At 50.5% G+C, this 21,864-nt stretch overlaps 1 protein-coding gene and 1 long non-coding RNA gene across 3 annotated transcripts in view; one reads left to right on the top strand and one right to left on the bottom strand.

Annotated features, from left to right (window-relative positions):
* On the bottom strand, positions 1 to 19,248 carry STARD3 (StAR related lipid transfer domain containing 3). Of its 2 annotated transcripts, none has more exons than XM_020997484.2 (15): positions 19,135 to 19,243; positions 10,439 to 10,717; positions 7,308 to 7,385; positions 6,724 to 6,801; positions 6,532 to 6,585; positions 5,922 to 6,039; positions 5,216 to 5,314; positions 4,919 to 4,974; positions 4,315 to 4,407; positions 3,795 to 3,857; positions 3,092 to 3,187; positions 2,732 to 2,811; positions 2,337 to 2,441; positions 1,183 to 1,276; positions 1 to 756 (listed from the first exon to the last, which is right to left on the bottom strand). In XM_020997484.2, the coding sequence occupies exons 2-15, from the start codon at positions 10,658 to 10,660 to the stop codon at positions 652 to 654; spliced, it is 1,341 nt and encodes a 446-aa protein (XP_020853143.1). In that variant the 5' UTR covers positions 10,661 to 10,717; positions 19,135 to 19,243; the 3' UTR covers positions 1 to 651. The 2 variants fall into 2 exon arrangements, with proteins under 2 accessions (XP_020853143.1, XP_020853144.1); XM_020997485.2 differs by having other exon boundaries at positions 666 to 756; positions 1,172 to 1,276; positions 19,135 to 19,248.
* Positions 19,249 to 19,409: 161 nt separating this feature from the next.
* LOC110215747 (uncharacterized) overlaps positions 19,410 to 21,864 on the top strand; it is a 28,269-nt gene continuing 25,814 nt past the window's right edge. The window contains exon 1 of the long non-coding RNA XR_002326603.2: positions 19,410 to 20,321. This is a non-coding gene — a long non-coding RNA (uncharacterized LOC110215747). The remainder of the gene's footprint in view (positions 20,322 to 21,864) is intronic.

Here is a 21,864-nt window from a genome sequence, read left to right as displayed (position 1 = left end):
TTGTTCCAATCAGGTTTTTAATGAGCTGGGGCAAAGGCCCCCAAGGAAGCACTAGTTCGGGGGAGGGAAAGGGAGGCAGGTGTAGCACCCAGGCAGGCAAGGTCATATCCCCTCCCTCCACCAGTTTTTGTGGAAAAAAAGAGTCCCAGACTCTTTAAATAATCACTATAAAAAAACTGATGGGAAATCTGGGGGACCAATGATTCCCTTTCCCACCCACTGGCTACTGGGAGTGCCTGGTCCTGTAACACAGGCCTGGGTACACTGGGGACACCTCTGCCTGTCACCCCAAGCCCAGACACATTACACCCTGACACTGCTAAGGAGTCACGTGGTGGTTGCTCTCCCCTCAATTATGTCCTGCCCCCCTGTGGCAGGACATGTAAATACCAGCAAGACAGACACACCCCTAACCAGCAGAGTGAGCCTGAGTCTATCCACCCCCTGCCCCATAACACTTTTGAGAGCTTGTCTTTGAGGGATGGGGGCTCCCAAGGAACAGTCTGGCTCTGGGAGGCGGGGGAAGGGAGGAGCCCTAAAGCCCCCAAGTCCCTTGCCCAGGGCAGGCTAGTAGTCCAGGCTGAAGAGGAGGATGTCTCTAGGAGTGATGGATGGCCCTGTTGCCCTGTTGATGGTGATGACTGGAGGCTGCTATACTTGAGCACATAACTCCCCGACCCGCTGCCGGAGGTGGAAGGCAAATTCAAACATGGTGGCAGCCAGGCTCTGGTGAATGAGGTACCGGGGCAGTCGGCCCTAATTTGGGGGGAAGAGAGTCACCAGACCGGAAGGAGTTAAATGTCTTTCTTGTCCCCCTCCTCCCTCCAGGTTTAGAGAGGGAAAGAGAAGGGGGCCTTGTAAGTCCTCCACTAGAGGATGCTGAGCTCAGGCTCAGACAGCACAGGCTGGGGTACCTGGTCACCAGCAGGGGGCCCCTTCTGGCCAGACAACAGGGGGAGGGGTTAGGTAGCTTAGGAAGGGGCTTCTCTCTGAGAACATGGTGTTCGTGCAGCCCTGGCTGAAGCCCCACAAACAGCCCCAAAGGTGGGAGGGGGGTGGGATGAAGGAGGAGGAGCACCCCCAGTCTCAGTGGGGTGGGGAAATGGTGCGGAGGGCGGCATACTGTACTTCTGTGGGACACAGGGTCTGGACAACATTCACATAGTCTTACTTCTAAGGTACCTTGAGATCTGTGTTGAGGACCCAGACAAAGGTACAGACTCGAGGGTTGTTAGGTGACTTGAGAACAATGAAGCCACCAGGTCCATTCTCACCCCTGGGGAGCAAGGAGGTAAGAGAGTATAAGGCACAGTCTGGGCACACTGAACAACCCACCCCCTCCTCGCCTCACTCCTGAACCTGAGCTGGGGATGAGGGAAGAGGCTGCTGGGGAGCACCTGAAGATCCCTGCTCCAGGGGTGAACCCAGGAGGCGCTTGGCAGGGGGTGAAGGTGGGAGTCCCCACTCTTGATTCCTTCACAGAAAGCTCAAGCCTAGCTCATCCATGTCTCTGTTCCCGGGTGACTCAATCCCAGGCCGAAAGGGACAGTCATTCTTGGCGACCCTCCTCTGAGGTCGGGGGTCTCCTCCCATCAGCCTGGCTTTCTGAAGAACCTCAGCAGCAAGACTGCCATAAGGGTTTTGTAAGGACAAAGCCCAAGGAAAAACCTTCTTGTCCTCCCCAAGGCAGAGACCCTGGAAGGAGCAGATAGACTCCAAACATGAGCTGTTTGCTCTCTCACTGCAGGGACTGAGGTAAGACGGTAATAACTAGGGCTTAATGTGCAGGAGGGGCATCTAAGGAAAACTGGGAGGACAGCCCGTGGAAGATTATGCCCTCCTCTCCTCTCCTCTGGTGGGGTTCTGAGCCTCTTCATAAAGAGGGACAGAGATGCCCAAGACTATAAAGTAGCCCAGCTGAGAAGAGCCTCCTGTCTCTTAGGCCTTCCCCCAGACAGATGCCCTTCTTCCTTCAGCCCACCCTGGGTGCCTCATGGCAGTGTCCGTTCTCCCTCTCCTGCCCTCCCCAGGGGGCTGCCAGCTCTAGACTCCACAGTCGGGATTCTTGACTTCCCCCACCCACCCCCCTTGCTGCTGGGCTCCAGTAACTACCCACAGTGACCAGTGGAGAGCGCCCAGGGGCATTAAGTGGGTTAGTGGTTTATCAAGTGACGTCCAGAGGATTAGGGAACATAAACATAGGGGTAGAGATTGGGGGGCATTTAAAAGACATTAACAGCATACAAGTTGCCCTGAAGTTCCTGCTGAGACACACCTGTGGACAGAGCCATTCTGTTCAGAGAAGGGACTGGCTGAAAGGACCCTAAGGGCCTCACCTGACATATTTGTGCAATGGGGGCTTGGCAAAGTGGGTGGTAGCGATGCCTGAGGAGAGGTATCTGTCCCTCCGCCTCTCAATTCGCCGGACATTCACAAAGTCCCTGGGAAAATAAAGGAAGTAAGGGATAAATATAAGATTAGGAGGTCACATTCCTGGCTGGACCCAAGCAAGCAAGGAAGATGGAAGGGGAGCAGTCAGAATTGGGGATGGGGTGGTGATGGGACAGAAGGGAGGGAGAGAAAGGAGACAGGGGAGGGAGGAAGGGGAAGGGAGAAAATATGAGAATTAGGAAAGTGGCTTGATTGAAGGATAGAACTGGACTAGTCCCCTCCAACTCAGGTTTTATGATTCTGTCCAATAAGAAGGTATTCGGAAGAGAAAGGCCTTTACCTGGGGGAAACCACACCTCCTGCAGCCCCTGAAGATACATCATAGGTGATGAGAGTGTTGTCTTCTACTCGATGAAGGATCTGAGGTTCAGGAGACAATCAATTTGACCCTCTACCAGCCACGATTTCTGGGCTCAGCATTTCAGTGCTGAGAGGAGGCTGTGGAGGGAGGGACGGGGGGTCCCGGTGCCTCTGGCTCCATCTTGGATCAGAATCAAGGCCCCTTCCTTCCATTCCTACCCCAGGACTTCAATGTGCCTTCCACTAATCAGGGAAACAGGTGAGCAGCCTCCGGCTGGGGTGAAGTTGGGGGGGGGGAGACTTGGGGGTCTGGGTGAGACGGGCTCCTTGGCAGACTTACCTGGCAAGCGTTCACGGTCTTGTTCCACAGGACCATCTTCTCAGGCTGCAGGATGACCTCCTGGTACACCAGCTCTGCTGGACACTGCAGGAATGCCTGACAGGGGAGGCAAAGGTGAGCACGCAGCTTGTTAATGTCCCTCTCAGCCCCTGGGGATGAGAAGGGGGTAGCCAGGCTTCAGCTGCCCCCTGGCCTATCTCTTGATCCCTCCCATGTGTGAATCTCAAAGGCCCCCTTACTTCCTCTATACTTTCTTCTTGAGAGGATTTCAAAACTGGAAAGGACTTGGGAAGTCACTGAGCCCAGTCCATAGCTAAGTGGAAATCCCTGTTACCATTCCCACCCTCCCAACCTCTAAGTGGTTACCCAGTGTCTGCCTGAAAACCTCTAGGGGATGGGAAGCTCACTACCTCCTAAAACAGCCACTTCTGGACAACTCTTATTGTGAGGTTTTCCCTTAAGTAGACTGAAATCTATCTCTGTACCATCCACCCACTGATCCTTGCTATGCTTTCTGGGGCCAAGCAGCACAAAGCTAGGCCCCCTTCCACATGACAGCCCCTCAAATATTTGAGTACAGCTAAGGACCCTCTGTGGGGATCCTTGATCAGACGGTCTCTGGGCCGCTGGTTGGTCTGGCAGGTGTGTATTTGGGAGTGGGGCTGCAACTGGGATCCCCTCCATGACTCCTGCCACCTCTCACCTTGAGGATGAATGTCTTGCCATGGAAAGGAATTTCAATGGTGTATACTGTGTCCCCATACTCCTGGCGTAGAGAGAGGGGAAAGGAAGTTGGAGAGAGGAGGCAGCAAGGAGGGGCAGGGTAGCTGAGGATGACTGTCATGGGGCTGAAAGATGGAGGGGAGTAAGGAAGGGAAAGCAGAGGGGGTCTGGGATGATGGCAAGGCTGGCTGGGTAAGGAAATGACAGGGAGAGAGCATCCCTGGCCCAGTGACAAGACCAGCTGGGACCCTCCACAAGAGTCAGCAGAGGATTGCTCTGCCTCTTCCTATGACATCAGAGAGGAAAGGGAGGGAAGGCTGGAATCCAGTCTGGGGATTACAGAGAGCATCGGGTCCTCCAATACCCAGATGGGAGGCATGGATCTGATTTTCTGGGACAAGAATTCAGCCTTAACCTAGCAATCCTTCCATGGCCAGATAGAGTCTTCCAACTCCCCCGTCACTCCCACCTCACAATGCCAGGGCTAGCTTTGAGCTCACATTATTCTTTTCAAACTTCCAATTCTCCTCTTGAGCCAGGATCTGGTCCACCATCTCCATGGCTTCCTTCCCCTGCTGGATATACTCCCGATCCTAGTACGATCCATGTGTGCGTTACTCAAACAGGTGCATACAATGTTCTCCCTCCCTACTCCCTTCCCAGAAGAGGAAGGTGGTAGGCAGAGGAGTAGTGGAGGTGGGGCAGAGAGGAGAAAGGGAAGAAGAAGGCCTGGGATCTACGAAGAAGCATAGTTTCCTCCCTCCCAAGCTTTTCTATCTGCCCTCGGCAGTACTCCTCATTCTCCCTCTTGAGGACAGACAGATCCCACCCACCTTGGTTCTCTTCATTTTTTCCCTACATTTCCCCCATTAGACTTCAATGACTACAGAGCCCAGTGATGATACAGACCATGCAACCTCTTTTGTCTGAATCCCTCCCTACTCCTAGCACTGCTCAGGCCGAGAAGGAACAGCCACTTGACTATTAAAATTCTTTTGACCCAAGACCTCTTGTCTAGAGCCCCTTCCTAATTTGTCCCTTTCAAAGACAAGTGACCCTTTCCTTGAGGTCACTGTTCTGGGGTCCTTGGGAAATGGCAAATACCTGGCTGGAGAAGCCTTTCCTCCCAGCTCCTTCATCATCAGATTCATTGTCAGATTCTAAAGAAGCCAAGTGGAGAGAGGGATCAGTGTAATGGGGAGAAGAGGGCTTCCATATGTGTGTATGGGGTGGGGCACACGAATATTCTCCCTTTGGAACCTCATATGAAAGAGGAACCCTAAAATTGCCTCCCTTCCTTCCCCTGCCCTCCCGTTTCCACATGACTGAAAGCCACCTCCCTTCTCACCCAATCTCCAGGAGGGCTAGAGGAGGGAAGGAGGGAGAAGCTATATGTCTCACCTGCAAACGACTCTGGAGGAGAATAGAACTGGCCTTCAGACAAGACCCCAGGGAAGAGCAGGGGGCCCCGGGCAGCAGCCGCCTGGGCAGCCAGGTACCCTGGGGGACAGATCCAAGATGCTTTGTTCCCCTTCCTGGAGTACCCTTCCCATCCTCCCTTCAGCACAGTGCTAGCATGTCTCCTGGGATTTACAGAGCCGGCCCAGGGCCCACACTTGTCATATCTTTTTTACCTATCTCAGGCTATGTGGGTGACAGCGACAGGCAAATGGGCAAGTGAAAAAGACTCCGGACAGAAGGAAAACCGGGAGTCTGGCAGCCACAGGTGAGTGGCCATCAGTTAAGACACTTGGAAGAAAAATCCCAAGACTTCCCCAGTCATCCCTGGACTTCTCAAGAGAAACAGAAGGATTTCCTCCACTGGCATGGCACTCTTCCCCAAGCTTACTCTCTCTCCTCCCCACGACACCCTCCCCTGGCCCTGCCAATCACTGGATCATAGAATTTGGAGCAAGAAGCAACCTTACAGATGATCTAGTTGAATCTCCTCATTTAAAGATGAGGAAACTGAGGCCTCGAAATGTAAAAGTGACTCGGCCAAGGTGACCCAGGTAAAAAGGGGCAGAGCTAAGCTTCAAGCCTAGGCCTTGTGACTTCAGTGTAGGGCTCTCCCCATTCCATTGCGCTTCCTCCTTGTAGAACTCACATCGCTCCTCCTCTGCCTCCTGAGTCAAGACCTTGAAGTCAAAAAACCAGGTCTCCAGCCAGGCGATGACGAAGGAAACGATGGGCAACACGTAGCCGAAGGCACCTTTGCTGAGCAGCTAGGGAGAGTCGGCTGGGCTCGGTGAGGGGGTGTACCACCCCACCCCCAAAGCTCCACCCCTGGAAAGGTCAAACCTGGCCAGCTGGGAGTGGGTGTGAGGATGGGCCCTTTCCCTGATCTTAACAGCTCAGAAGCTCTGCTTCCTCTCCACAGAGGGAGATGGACTGGCACTACAACAGGAGTGACTGAGGTTGGACCTAAGGGAGAACTTCCCGATTATCCAAGTGGAGGGAGTTCCTGAAATGGGACAGGTTTCCTTCCCTGGAGATCATTGGGACAGGACCCCAACCCCAATTTACCCAGATATGACTATACAAAGAGAAAGGAGGGAGTGAGTCTGGTTGGATTGAAGCACTGGAGAGCATCCTTTGTCAACTTTCCACCACAGCCCCTAATATAGCACCCCTGACAATAAAGGGCATATTTCCAAGCCTCCTCCTCTCCAAGATTCTCATCCCTTTCCCCATAAACCCCATCCAGGATCACTGACCTGAGAGAGGATGACCTTGACAATGAGAAAAGCACTGGACACAAGTGTGGTAATCTGGTCGGAGCAGGGAGAGAAGAAGCCAGGAGTTCAGGCCCCTCTTCTTCCTGTTCCCCCAATCCCACTCTCCCAATGCCGACGTATTCCAAGAAGGGGCCCTCCGATGTGAACTGGGCATGGGGGTTGGCATCTTACCGCGATCACCCACCAGTGTCGAAGCCTCAGCACGGCGTAGCCCATCAGCAGCCCAGAAAACCGAAAGAAGGCTAGAATCTGGGGGAAGGGACCGTGGGTAGAGGAAATTCAAGAAGCATTCGTGGATTAGATGAGCGGGCGACGTGGATCTCAGTCCTGTACTTGGTGTTTCAGGTGATATAGGATCGGACATGGCACCCATCCCCAATCCCTGGGGCTTACACTCAAACTGGAAATGAAGCCGTCCCCTTTCTCACTTCCCAGTTCCTTTACTATCAGCAGGTAAATTTGATTGACTCTGTGCTCCCATGGGACACGTATTTCCTCCAAGCAGCTTTCCCAAATAAATCCTGTCCACTCTGGGAGGGCCCTTAAAGAGCATGCCTTACCCAGCCGTTGCTGTTTACATGCTTGGGGGAGGCTCTGTGCGTCCTCCCTAGGAGACTGGGAGCTTCATAGGGGCAGGGGCTAGGTGTTTCCTCCCATTAGACTAAGTGAAAGGGAACAAAGGGAAGAGAAGAAAAACCCAGGAAATGATCTGAAAGCCGCTGACTGGCTGCCTCCTCCATGCTCGGGTCACTCACAAAAATGTCGAAGAAGGAGGTTTTGAAGTTGTAGTTGATGATCTCTTCCTCTAGATTCTTCTTGATGCCCGTCTTTGTCTGCAGGTGGGGAAGACAGAGAACGAGATGGGGAACCGGACCCCACCCCCACTGCCCTGGGCTACTCATTCCCCATTCCCACCATGCTTTGTCTTCTGATGGAAATGTCAATGGGGAAAAGAGACTCATGGTGGGAGCAGGTTGGTGGCAAATTCTAAATCCTCTCCACGCCCTCTGACATAATATCTAGAGCAGGGGTAGGGAACCCGCGGGCTCGAGGCCACACGTGGCCTTCTAAGTTCTTGGGTGCAGCCTTTTGACCGAGTCAAGTTTTATGAAACAATTTGTTCTTTGAAGTTTGGATTCAGGCATAGGGGCATACCTGAGGACCCAGAAGGCCACGGTTCCCCACCCTTGACCTAGACCCATATACTTCTGAAGCATGAAGCAGGGTCATGGACTAGGTAAGCAGTCCTGGACAACTCCAGGGTCACTCAGCTCCAAGGGAGGGGGAATGGAAGGGGAGTCTGGTGGCAGGCTGGGGACTTTGGCTTCGAAGGCAACCCCGACTAGCAGAAACAAGTTTAAGCAACCTCTGAGTTTGTATGTGTGAGAAATATGCAAGATTGACGTGGAGACAGAAGAGAGATAGGGATGGGGAGATCTGGAAAGCCTCTCCCTGCCCTGCTCCCCCCCCCGCCCCCCACCATGAGGATGTAGGTGGTATGATTCTTAGGCCTGGCTCTCATACAGAAGGACATGGATCAGATCTCAGTGAACACTATTTGCATAACTTAATATCCCTCCACCTTCCCAGCCAACAATCCATCTAGGGAGTCAGAGGGGGCTTGAGGGCAGGGAATGGGGAGAGAAACGGTGTTGGCTAGTGGTGTCAGACAGAGCCCCAGGTGGTAAATCAGTTGATTAGATTTGCATCTAATGGGGAGAGTCCATCACTCTGCCTGGTTGGCCAGGATGAAGAAATAAATGGAAGTGTAGTTCTTCTCCCTTATCTCCAACCACATGTATGTAGTTTAATATATGCAGTTTTCCCCTTTCCACTAGGAAAGGACTTTGGGGAGATACAGCCCTCTCCAATTCTGGCTAGGATAACTAGACTGGAAAGTGAGTGTGAGAGAGGGGGTTTATGGAGGGCAACAAGGAATGACTAGTGCCTGGCCACCCACCTTATTCAGAGCAATTCAAATGAGGCTGCTAGTGCAAGGAAGAAGGCAGCTGCCCCCACCAGCAATGCCCTCTGTGGCAGAACGGACGAAGCAAAAGCTTGGGAGTTACGACGCCTGAGCCCTGTCCCACTTACAAGCTCTATGACCTTGGACAAGTCACTGTACCTCAGTGGGCCTGTTTCCTCTGTAAATATGAGAGCACCGCCTGCCCTGCTCACCTCACAAGGTTGCTGTGAGGTACAAATGAAACCATGTGTGGAGAGCATGGTAGAAAACTGCAAAGTGCTACAAGAACTGAAGTCTATTCTCCTCCCACTTCTCTGAATCTTCTTCCTTCTCAAACTCACAAACTATGACTGCTCCCCAGACTCTGTCCTCAGCCCTCTCTGCATGCTGACCCCTCAGAGAAATCGTTTTATTTTCTGTTTTACTTATTTACCATCTCTGTGCTGATGACAGGTCTGAAATAAAGGGGCCTGGGTTCTAATCCTGGCCCTGCCATTAACTAGCCTGTGACCTCTGAGGAACCAACTTGGCCTCTGGGGGCTTCAGTACCCTCCCCTGTAGCATCAAGGAACTGGACTCTAGGGTCCCCAAAGTCTCTTCCAACTTCCCAACTCCTAAACCTCTGTCTCTAATCTTGAGCTGTCCCCAGACTTGGGAACTATAGGATTCTGCCCTCCTTATGTCATCCTGCTTTCAGGCTCACCTTTGGAAAATCCAGACCATCCACCCTTGCCAGACTAATGTTCCTAAAGCACAGCTCCCAGCAAACTGGCCTCTGTTCAAACACCTCCCCGCTGCCTCCAAGATCTCTCTAAATTACTTCGTCTGGTACTTACAGCTCTTTACAATCCGGTCCCAACCTATCTTTCCAGTTTAATCTAACCTAACTCTAGCCTATTACGCAAATAATCAAAAATGACTCTATTTGTTGTCTGCCAGACATAGCACGTCCATTCCTGACTTCCCATCTTATCACCCTTCTCCCTCTACCTGAAATTCTTGGCCCCTTCTTCTGCTTGGTGAAGACCTGTCCATCTTTCACAGCCCAGCTTCCTCTGTGAAGCCTTTCTCAGCCTACCCCGGCCCACAGGGATCTCTATTGTCTGGGCCACACACTTCACCTCTCCTAGACTGACTACCAGTCAAAGTTATCTTTGTAATTTATGTATGTAAAGTCTGGCTGGAACTCTGGCGTATACCTGTTTGGGTATATGCTGTGTTCCCAGAGCCTAGCACATACAGAGGGCACTTGGTAAATGTCTCTTGAAGGTGGTGCTCACTATGAAAATGAACTGAGTTTAGCCCATTCCTCTGTCTTGGGGAGGATGGAGTTTAACAAAATCTATACTGATGGAGGTTTCCCTGGGGAGATGGATGAGGATTACTGCAAAAAGGGGTGGGAAGAAGAGGAGCACAGAATTGGACTTTTAGAGTCAGGGAACCAAAGAACCATAGAAGAACTGAACTGAAGGGGACCTCAGAGATCTGACACCCTCATTTTACAAGAGAGGAAACCGAGGTAGAAAGAATGATGTGTACAAGAGGGCACAGGCAATTTCTAGACTGCCTGCCTCCTGGTCCAGTACTCTCTACACTACACCACCCTTTTACTTTCTAAGATATTCTGCCTATGATCTTTCATTTTATCATTAAGCCTTCCTTGGCTGGTGGGGGTGGGGTGGTGGTGGGAGGGGTTGGCAGGGTAAGATCTCTCATTGATTAAGATCCAGAGACTCCAAGGTCACAGAGCAAGTTGTCAGCTAGATCAGAATTCAAATCTCGAATCAAAGAACATTAGAGATGGAACACAGGGAGTGAGGGATTGACAGTCTCCGCTTCCATCCCACCCCCCATTTTAAAGAGGGCTAGCTGAAACCTAAAGAGGTATGTCTGTCCCAGGGCCCAGGCACCCCCACGCACATTCAGCTCGATGATCCAGAGCAGAGCAATGAAGAGCAGGTCGAAGGTGACGAAGAGGCAGAAGGTCCGGCGGACATCTGAAATGGCCCTGCGCTTCTCTAGGAGGGGCGGGAAGAAGGGTGGCTGGAAGCTCTGGCTTCTGGGCAGTGAGGTGCTCAAGGAGGCCACAGCTGGAAGACTTTGCTCCAAGTCCCTTGACGAGTTGACTGGCAGCTTGGTCATCCTGGTGGGATTTCCTCCCCCCTCACCGGAGGGGAGGAAGAGCTTTCAGCAATGCATCTGTGAACATAAATGAGGGCGATGCTAGGAAGAGCCAGACTGATCTGCTGGCGTGGGCGGTGACTGGGACCCAAATCTGGGGCCTTGGTACCTGTTGATTCCTCATTAAGTGGCCCCTAGCTCTATTCCCTCTGTGCCCAACAACCCTTCCCCCACAGCAGCTCACCAGACCCCCTCCCTCCACCACAGTCTTCTAGAGACAACAGACACACAGTGCCCTCCCCCCCAATTCACAACAACTGTGTAATTATCAGATCGCAGAGTCCCTAGAATTTTAGAATCTTTTTTTTCTTCGAAAACTCTATTGGCCCACACCCATCCTCACCCCCACTGTTGTCCCTTGGGATCTGAGCTTCTTCTTCTCCATCCCCACCATCCCCAATCCCTTCCTGGGGCACTCCCAGAAGTCCAGTCCAGCCCAACACTGGCCGGGGCCGTTGTGCTCTGCCAACAGCCTGCCCCCCTCCCTTGGAGGAGGGTGTCCAAGCTCTGTTCTTTGTTTGCTGAAGACAAAGCCACATTCCCTTCCCCCACCTCTCCTGGTGACTCTAGGGGTAGGGTGGAGATGGGCATTGGAGGTGGGAGGATACTTCTTGGAGAATTCTTTAATTCTTTATGTGAGTGAAGACCATCACAAGAGCAGGACCAGCTTGTTAACAGGTGGTGGTGAGGGTAGAAGTGGGAGATAACCACTGCCTCCTTCCCCATTACCCACAGTTGTTTCCCTGATTCTCAAAGAGGGAGGAAGGAGATGGAGAGAGCACACGTATCCCCCAAGATCTAGCCTGTGAAACATCAAAGATGTGGGACATGGCTTACCAGGGAGCCCCCAATCCAAGGCACTGATAATATCACCATGATCACCCAACATTTTCTTAGTGCTTCATATTTTCCAAGCACTCTCACATACAGTATTGCATTGTGAGGAGGGCAATGATGGCTCATGTTTATGTAGCACTTTTATATTTGCAAACGGCTTTACTCCTTTGATTATCTCCTTAGAGCCACATGGCAGCTCTGTAAGGTAGGGACCATTATTACCTCCATTTTGTAAGGGAGGAAATTGGGTTGACAGAGGTGAAAGACCTGTCCAAGCGTCACACAGCTGTTAAGTGTCTGGAGGGAGGTAGATTCAAGCCCAGATCCTGATTCCAGATCCAGCATTCCATCTGCTCTGCCCCAATGTCTCTTGGGTACTGCAGGTACTATTATCCCCATTTTGCAGATTTGGAAACTGAGACTCAGACAGATTGAATCATCAGCTCAATATCTAGCTTCTTGCTTGACCCAGAGTGTCTATGACACGGATGGGGAACCTGTGGCCTAGAAGGTCACATGTGGCCTCAAGACCGAAGGTTCCCCACCTCTGGTCTTTGATCTCCTTAGAGATTCCAGAATGCAATGAAGCCTCAGACTTGGACCCCAATACTTCCAGAAAGAAGCCTGATGCTCCTTTCCCTTTGTCTGGTACACGAAGAAGCCACTATCCCCAACTTCAAAGAGAGATGGTTTAGGGGGCTATAGAGGGGGAAACTCAAACAGAGACTGAGGGGTGCTGGGATTCAATTCAAATAATGCTCTGTGGTGAGTGGTCAGTCCAGAAAGATATGCTATAACCTCTTCTCTCCATTTCTCCCTCACTTTTTCTGAAACCATCCCTGTTCCATCTCATTTCCAAAGGGATGGAGTCTGATGAATTACAAGTCAAGAATTACAATGACCACATGGAGGCTCTCCTTGTAGGGGAAGAGGGAAACTCTGGCTTTTTTGCTCCTGATCTCAGGGTGCAAGATCCACACAAACTTATTCTAAAAGCTCATTCATCCTCAGGGCCACTCAAGGTAGGTAAGGTGAAAACGGAGAGATAAGCAACTGGCCTGCTACCTGGGGTTAATAAGGGTCTGCTTCTCCCCTTTCTCTACCACATCCCTGGCTCTCCCTCACCCTCAGTAATCAATCATGTGATATTGGGTCGGGCAGGGGGTGAGAGTGGGGTGGACTTTGGAGAAGTGGGTTTGTCTGTACCCTGGTCTCTGAGGAAGACCACACCTAACTCTGCCCCAGCCAGTAAGAGTGATTCCACTCTTAAAAGATCTCAGATTTTAAAAACCACTGAAGCTCTGCCAAGGTAATCAGGGGAACTGTATGGCATCCCCAAGTCCCTCAGAAAAACCCATAGACTGGAAGGCAACTCCTCCTCCTATTCCCCTTTCCAAACATCTCTCTGCATTAAAGGGAAGCTCAACCTATATACATATGGGGAGCATGGGCAGCTCCCCGCGGGCAGCATTGGAGGCAGTGGGAGGAGGCAAAAAAGAGTCATACTGTCAGGATGTATATGTTCCTGTGGCTTCTAAGAATGGGACCCAGGAGTCCTGTCCCCAAGGGAGAACAAGGGGAACATTTACGCCCCGATCAATAATGCTTCTCTCCACTGACACAGAAAGCATCCCAGGGGGTGATTTCATCCTGAGCTGGGGTTCCATCATCCATGGGGCTGTCCCAATTCCTTACTGGGGGGAGGGGTATGTGTGTATGCAACAGTGAAGATGGAAGACATGGTGACAAGCAACTGACAACAGGCCACCCCAACATCCAACGGCAGCATGCAGCATTAGAACACTGGTAAATGCCCATCCCTCACTTCCCGTGAAAGAGGAAGCTCCAGGGTTCACAACGTTTCCTAACATCTCTCTTTGTCTTCACTCAAATCTGCCTCTCCTTTCTGTTTCCTCCATGTCTCTTCTCCCATCATGCCTCCTCCTCTCATCATGTTTTTCTTCATCTGTCTCCTTCCTCTCCTTCCTCTCTCCTCCTTCATCTGTGTGCTCCTTCCCTAAGTATGTCTGTCTCCTCTTTTTCTATCTCTACTGTCTCCATATTTTTTTCTTCTATCTCTAAGTTTCTCCTCTAAACTAATTCTAAGTCTCTCTCTCTCTGCATGTCTCCTTTCTAAGTCAATCTTTCTTCTTCATTTCTCCTTCCCTCCTCCCTTCAAGAGTAAATACAAATGACAACAGCTTGGGCATGAGATAGTACAGCTTCGACATTCATTCACACCCCCAGATAAACCCAGGAGAATCGAGACACAAACAGGGGGTAGTGGGGAGGTGGGGGGGGATGTCAGAGAAAAGATTGGAGGAAAAAAATGCAAGCAACCTGGAGAACCAAATATTGTGCCTTAAAAAACGCAAAAAGAATTGGGGGGGGGGGCTGGCCAAAAGTCAGAGAAAGGAGTTTCTATCATTTCAAGGCCCTGACTCCCTTTCTTGAGTCTTGAGTTCCAATCTTTTTCAGGCAGGTAGAGACCTGGCTTGGGACTCAGGAAATCTGGGCCCTTCAGAAGATTATGGTTCTGGTTTGGATTCTGTCACTAATTAGCTATGTCCTTAGGTATGTCACTCCTCCTTTGTAAACTAAGAGGTTTGGACTCTAAGGATCCTACCAGCCCTGACATTCTAGGGTTCTCTGAAGTCAAGAACAACTGAATTCTCAAGTCTGCAAACAGGGCTCATAGATCCCTAAGGCTTCCTTCTGGCCTACTCTACTCTCTCCACTAGGCCAGGGAAGGCAGGACAGAGAAAGACAGCAAGGGCAGCAGCTGGCAGGGCCAACCCATTAACTGCTGTCTTTGCTCTATTATTGGGGCACTCCTTAGAATTTTAATATAACTTGCCCCAATTTGTTACACAGGCAGATCAGTGGGCACAAGCCTAGTTTTTGCAGTAGCCTTCTTAGATCAATCTGTGTTTTCACATGTGAACAGAGGAAACGGAAGGGGGGAGTGCTGGGGTGCTAGAGACAATCTGTCTCTTGCTCACCCCCTCTGGGAAGCAGTAAGCTCTTTGGCCCCCAGCTCTGCCAGCCTGCTGCTAATGTCCCTGTGACTGTCTCTGGTACAAGCCTGCCACCCCTCCCCAGCACTGGCAGAGGTGTTATAAAACGAACTGCAGGGCGTGAACAAGTCCGCCTGGGATGGCTGTAGATTTGACACTCAATTTGTTAGAGGGAATCGAGCTGCTAAAGCAAGAAGGGGTGGTGTTTGAAGTTTTAACATCCTAGGGTGGAGAGAAAAGCAATGGAGTCAGAGGAGCTGGGTTCAAATTCCGCTTCTGATATCTGCAACCTCAGGCAAGTCACTTAACCTTCCTGGGCCTCAGTATTCTCATCTGAAAAATGAAAGGTTTGAACTGGAGAGCCTCTGAGGTCCCTCCCAGCTTGAGATGTACATTGCCATAAATTTCAGACTCACAGAATGTTAGAGGTGAAAGCGGCCAAGAGGCTTATCTTGGCCAAGGATTATCTCCTTTTGGCAGTCTGATGGAGCCTAGGGATCCCATTAGATCCCTTCTCACAAGTGTTTTAAAATTCACCAAAAAAGGGGCAGCTAGGTGGCACACTGGATAGAGCACTGGCCCTGGAGTCAGGAGGACCTGAGTTCAAATCTGGCCTCACGCCAAACACTTGACACTCACTAGCTGTGTGACCCTGGGCAAGTCACTTAACCCCAACTGCCTCACCAACAAAACAAAAGAAAAAAAAAGAAAAGAAATTCACAAAATAAAATATATAGAATTACAAAGAAAAATCAATGACTTTGAAATGAAGATGTACTTCCTCCTCACCCCCATATGAGTTCTTGGACCCAACAATGGGAGGCCACTGACCCCTAGGTTAAGCACCCCTGATGCAGGCTAATTCTCTCATTTGACAGAGGAAGAGCAGTGAAGTCTGAGCCAAGTTTGACAGACAGCACAGCTTTCACCAGAGAGAGATGAGAAGTTACAAAAACAGAAACCATTCTCTTCCCTCTCTCCCTAGGAAAAGGTAAAGCCTAGTCCAAGATGTAAGAGTATAGGCAGATCCCTCATACAGGGCTATTAATAAGAGATTTCTGGGAGGGAGGTAAACAGCAGGGTGCCCAGAGAGGGGCAGGGGAGATCTCACTGAAGCCCTCCCTATTCTGCTTGTCGGAAGCTCCTGACCCAACCCTTTCGTGCTCCCATCAGGTAAGCCTTTCTGACCATTCTCCCCCATCTTTGCCTAAAGTGTGATTCCACCCTTTGACACACACCAGACCAGCTGACCAGTCACAACTGTCTTCTGAAGCCACAAAGAGCCTGCCTGACCCCTGAAGGGGAAGTTTCTCTCAGAGGAGGAAGTGAGCAGGCATGGGGGCCCAGGGTATTCTCATGGCCATCCATCTGGTCTACAGCCCTCTTCCTGGAGAAGGGCAAGAGTGAATCTAACTAGGCAGTCTGCATTACATTTCTATAGTACTTTAAATTTCTCTTTTTCTGATAATAATTCTGCAAGGTAGGAGCATTGTCCTCATATTACAAATAAGGCACCTGACAGAGAGGTTAAGTGATTTGTCCAAGATCACACAGCTACCCTTAGGTCAGAGTGGGGATTCAAGCTCAGTCCTGTCCTAACTTGGAGTCCTATGCTCTTTCTACTATACCACGCTACCCTCGCACAGGGCAAGGATGACTGGGAAAGACAGGAGTCAGGGACATCCTGGGTTGTGGATTCATGACCTCTGGTGCCTAGCTCTCATCTCTGGGCTTTGGCCCTCACCAGGCTTTCTCCAACTGCCTGGGTAAGGGCTGGGGGCTGCAGGGGAAGAGGGTTTTTACTGCATCACTCCCTCCTTTGGGGAGAAGGGAAGGAATGCCCAAAAAATTCACTATACCAAGAGGCTTGAGAACAAATTCAGTGAAGTCTTAGACTCCAATGACCCAGGCTCCTCCTTTTGTGTGCTTCCTTCCCTGTGGGGAGTTGGGGGAGTCAGAGCCACATATGTTTTATAAGCGCCTCCCCCCAAATCCCTGACATCCCATTAATACTTTCAGCAGTTATTAGCAGCTGATTTAGCAGGACTCAGCAAAGGCCTTTGGCTCACACCCTAAGTCAGCCAGCCCCCCCCCAAAAAAAACATGCGTGCTCTCTGAAGTCACACTTCAGACCCGCTCTCATATAATGTGGAGTCAGTCCAAAATGCCAGGCTCTTCCACCCCCAACCCTGCCTCAGCTGGCTATAGATTTCAAGTTTTGTCTCACAGGCTAATCACCCAGTCCTTTACTCATTGAAAACTACTCTTTTTTCTAATGTCTCCCCCACCAAGGCCCCAAGCCAATCAATTTCCTCTGGGTCCCCCACACTGAGAAAGAGGCTGAACTAAAGCCCTCCATCCTGGGGTCCTGATCAGCCAGCTACTCCACACTTGGTGGGGGTGAGGTTCCCACAATCCACAGGAATGATGAAGATCCATGAGTAACCAGGCTACTTTGTTTCTTAACTGCTCCCACAGTCCCCCTCCCCTCCAGCACATACAATGGAGCTATACTGAGGAGCTTTGCTCTTTCTGTTTCACTTCAACATAACCCTGGGACAAAGAAGAAAGGGGCTTGAGGCTGGAGAAGCCACACCCTAAAAAATAGTGCCCCCTGCCTTAAACAGAAAGGAGGCGAGATAAAGACACACCACTGACACCCAGCATGGGTGAGGTTGCTGGGGGTCTTTTTCTTCCCCTTGGTGCTCCCCCGACCCTATACATAGCCCACACTGCTTCATGAAGGCAGCGATGGTTGGTAAAGCAGATGGGATATGGCTGAGGACATCTTAGACAGGCCACTCTCCTGGGAAACAGAACAAGGAAACTGGTATGATTCCATGGGAGGGGTCAGTTTACACTGGAAAACTGTATGCTGCCTAGCCATCCCTATCCTCGGTTTCTTTTGTGAAACTTTGGGGAAAGTGCACACAGAGTTCACTTTTTATAGCCACCCCAATCTGACCGTAATCTCCACCTGGACAGGGGAACCTGTCTCTTAGAGAGTCTCTTAAATCTGGTCAGGTGAAAACAGGCTAGTGGTGGAGGTTCTTCTTGGCCTCACTCCTGAGGCCCAGAGAGCTCCCAGGTGCCAGGGACCAATGCTGGGCTGGGGTGCGAATGGGGAAAAGATCTACTAGAAACCGACGATGGGAATGGCTAGGCAGCAGGATGCCTTTGCCCTCTCCCTCAACTCAACACCAAGGCTGGTTGCAGGAAACCTTCATTGTTCCATCTAGTTCCTCAGAAGGTCCTGCCCTGTCCTTTTGGAGACAAATCCTTTCCCCTTTAGGTTATCTTCTACAGATCAGAAGCAGTTAAGGGTGGAGAGGGAAGCTACCAACTTTTGATGGAGCCAATCTCATCTTCCCACTGCCCAGGCTTCTCTGGAGAATCTAAAATCCTCCCCATCTTGTAGGGGAACAATCACCTGTCACCAGACCTCCTTTTGTGTCTGAGAAAGGCAGCTTTCAAAGCTGAACAGGTCACAAAGTTGATTCTGGACTGCACCGCTGCATCTATTTTTAACACAGGGACAAAGAAATTCATGCCACCTATTCCTTTTTTTTTTTCGCTAGGCAATGGGGTTAAGTGACTTGCCCAGGGTCACGCAGCTAGTAAGTGTCAAGTGTCTGGTCTGAGACTGGATTTGAAGTCAGGTCCTCCTGACTCCAGGGCCGGTGCTCTATCCACTTCGCCACCCAGCTGCCCCCATGCAACCTATTCCCAGAAAAGCTACCTCCTGCCTCTTCCCCTCATCTGAGGGAGGGCAGAGGGCTCATTCCGGTAAGCAGGAGATTACTAGAAAAGTGACAGGATGGGGGTGGAGAGGCAGGAAAGACAAGGGGGCATCAGAGATACCAAAAGCTGAAATCCTTATTCATTTTTCTCTCTCTGGTTTCCCGGCTCCCGTTCCCTCATCAATAGCCCAGCCCCTACTGAAGGTATGTGAATGAGAGTTAAGTACCAAGTACCCTTGACAGTCCTGAGACTCCTGAGCTGGGAGTGGGCCTGAAGTTACAGGTGACTTAAAGAGTAAGTGGGGGGTAGGGAAGGGGTCACAAGTGGGAGGGGAGGTGTGGAGGAAAGGAGAGGATGCTGAGCACCATACTCACATTTATTATCCCAATACCCCCTTCTCCTCAGAGTGCTGGGCCCCAAACCTCATACACAGAGCCCCCACCCCCCACATACCGGGACCGGGGGCCCCTGGGACAGGAAGGTGTCAACAACTCGTGGGTGGGGTTAGGATGGGAGAAGGGGGAGAAGTACATTCTTCCCAACTTGTCACCACAGTCCCCAGTCCCGGTATGACTGCCCCCTCCCCCTCTCACCCCACAGAATCCTAGGTGGGTGAGATGGGGGGGCAACTTCCCTCCACCTACGGGATGGCGCACGCGCGGAAGGAACTCTTCCCCCTCCCCCCCAGGCTCCAGGAGGACAACAGAGAGAGAGTGGGCAAGAGCCGGAACCTGGGACGCGGAGGGGTGAAGGCAGGGGCGGAAGGAGGGAGCACGGACACCAGGCCGGAAGTAGGGGGTAGCAGGCCGAACTGAACATCTCCACCCGCACATCACTTACCTTGCTCCTGTTCTCTCCTCAGGGCCCGCTGGCTCCATGATGCCTGCGGCTCTGGCCCTTCCTCTTCCTCCAGTTCCCGGTTGTCCGGTCCCGGCAGCGGACAAGACCGGAAGTCACTAGTCTTACTGGAATCGCTTCTTCCGGGGTCGAGCCCGCCCCCGGGTCCCAGGGAACCCGCTGTAACTCTCGCTAGGTCCCGCCCCTTCTGCAATGCCCCTCCCTCTTGTGCTCGGTTCCTGCCCCCGCTTTCACCCCTTGCTCCAGTCTAGCCTCCAAACTGGGAGGCTTGAGCTAACAGCTATATTTACAAGTTAACGTTAGGAAAGGCTTCCCTTCTACCCAGAATGGGGGACACACCAGAATGAGGGTATGGCAAGAACAGAGGGGATGCTAAGAACTTTCTTCCCTCTTAAGTAGTGATCTCCAAAGTGGGGGCCAGAGGGCCCCCCCCCGCGTGGGCGAAGATGGGTCGCGTCCCACCCTCCAGGAGATAGCCAATCCCAGGGCTTGTCTTCATCACAAGCCACGCCCCTCCCCTCCCCCCCCACCGAGTTAGTTATAACCTAGCCCCAAAGTAGGCGCTTACAGTAAGTAGCTGCTGGACTGGTGCCCCTGGGAAAATCCCAGCCTACCCACTAAGGGGAAAAAAAAAATTTGCAGACCCCTCCTCTAACTTTCTAAGGAACCAACGATTTAACAAAGATGTTTGCTGTAGGACAGAAAACTCTGCCAGATCCTAGTGCAGAGCCAAAGTTTAGCTAAGACCCAGTCCCTACTCATAGAACTTATAAATTTAGTAAGGGGATAAGACACCAACGTAGATTACTATGTTATATGAGTGCATGTCAGGGTGGAAGTTTGGGGAAGCTTCTTGAAGAAGGTGCCGTTTGAATTGTACTTTAAAGGATGGGTGAGGAAGGAAAAGGAACACAGTCCTAGAGTAAAACAACAGAGGTGAGAGAGGTCACTTTAAGCGAGCAGAGTTGTTCCAATGAGAGGCAGTGGCATGAGTGCAGAGTTTGGAGTCAGGAGACCTTGGTTCTCTGAACATCTCCACCCACACATCACATACCTTGGTCCTAGCTGTGGGCAGCTAGGGGGGAAAGAAGACAAAAGTGCTGCATCTGGAATTGGGAGGATCTGAATTCAAATGTGGGCCCAGACACTTACTAGTTGTGTGACCCTGGGTAAGTCATTTAACCACTGTTTGTCTCAGTTTCATCACGTGTAAAATGAGGATGATAATAATAGCATTCCTCAGGGTTGTTGTGAAGATCAAGTGAGATCATAATTGTAAAGGGTTTAGCAGATTGCCTTTCACATAGTAAGCGCTATATAAATGTTAGCTATTATTATTTCTGCTTCTGATCACTTCAATCACTTAAGCTCTCTGGTCCTCATTTTCCTCATCTGTAAATTAAGGTTGGACTAGATGATGTTTTATATCCCTTCCGTGTTTAAATTTAGGGACCATTCTGTATAGTCCCAAACATAGTCTGACTTAATTCTGTAAGAATAACAGTAATGTGAGACACACTATTGGTATGACTCTGGGTAAGTCACTTAACCCTGTTTATCTTAGTTTCTCATCTGTCAAATGAGCTGGAGAAGGAAGTGGCAAACCACTCCAGTATCTTTGCCAAGAAAACCCCAGATGGGGTCACGGAAGAGTTGGAGATGGCTAAGCAGCAAAATAAGAGATGAGCCTGATTGTGAAATGCCTTGAATGCCTGGAATGCAAAGAAGTCTAGACTTCACTCTGGAGGCAATAGGGATCCACTGAAGATTTTTTAAAGAGGGGAAGCATGAGCACTTTTTATGAGTAACAAAGATTATTCTGGCAGGGATTTGCTGAGAAGTAGAATTGACTTAGTAACTTTTTGGATATGAGAGATATCAGAGATAATCCCATGGTTTTAGCCATGGAGTCAAATATAATGAGTTTGGGTTGGGGTTCTAGTAGGAAATTCATGTAGAGCTATCCTGTTGATTGTTAGAAAAAACAGATATGGAGCTTAGGAGAAAGGTCAGAGTTGAAGATACAGATTTGGGAGTCACCTGTGGAAAGACAATCGTTTAAGTCAGTCAGCAAGCATTTATTAAATATCTCCTATGTGCCTGGCATTGTGCTAAGTGCTGAGGATACAAAGAAAGGCCAAAACAGTCCCTTCTCTCAAGGAATTCACATTCTGTTGGGGGAGACAACATCAAAACTAGTATAAACAAGATATGCATGACATAAATGGGAGATAATCTCAGAAGGAGGGTGCTAGCATTCAAGGGGATAAGGAATAAACTCTTGCGTACGGTGAGATTTTAGCTGAGACTTGAAAGAAGCCAGGACATCCAGTAGGTAGAGGTAAGGAAAGAGAATATTCTAGGCATAGGGGACAGCCACTGAAAATGCCACAAGTCAGGAGATTAAATGTCTTATATGAGCCTCAGCAAATGAAGGCAGCATCCCTGGATCGTAGAGGATGTGTAAGGGAATAAAGTGTAAGAAGACTGGAAAGGTAGGAAGGGGCCAGTTTATGAAGGGTTGTAAAAGCTAAATGAAGGATTTTATATTTGATCCTGAAGGCGACAGGGAACCACTGGAGTTTACTGAATGGGAATGATGGTGACATGGTTAGACCTCTGCTTTAGTAAGGTCACTATGACAGCTATGGACATGGATGAGATTTTCTTTTTTTGTGAGGCGATTGGGGTTAAGTGACTTGCCCACGGTCA

Source organism: Phascolarctos cinereus, unplaced genomic scaffold, assembly GCF_003287225.1.
Source record: "Phascolarctos cinereus isolate Bilbo 61053 unplaced genomic scaffold, phaCin_HiC Scaffold_5;HRSCAF=322, whole genome shotgun sequence".
In the NCBI taxonomy this organism is placed as follows: domain Eukaryota; kingdom Metazoa; phylum Chordata; class Mammalia; order Diprotodontia; family Phascolarctidae; genus Phascolarctos; species Phascolarctos cinereus.
The sequence above is the reverse complement of the archived record's forward strand: the minus strand, read 5'-3'. Positions and strand labels throughout refer to the sequence as shown.

What these genes read in the sequence shown, in the direction of transcription:
- STARD3 (XM_020997484.2), bottom strand. Translation starts at nt 10,660, where the DNA reads ATGACCAAGCTGCCAGTCAACTCGTCAAGGGACTTGGAGCAAAGTCTT. An exon ending in GGAAGTTTGAAAAGAATAAT is followed by an intron (nt 3,858 to 4,314) that starts GTGAGCTCAAAG and finishes TCTCTACGCCAG; the next exon opens with GAGTATGGGGACACAGTATA. An exon ending in CCATTGCACAAATATGTCAG is followed by an intron (nt 1,277 to 2,336) that starts GTGAGGCCCTTA and finishes CTTGCTCCCCAG; the next exon opens with GGGTGAGAATGGACCTGGTG.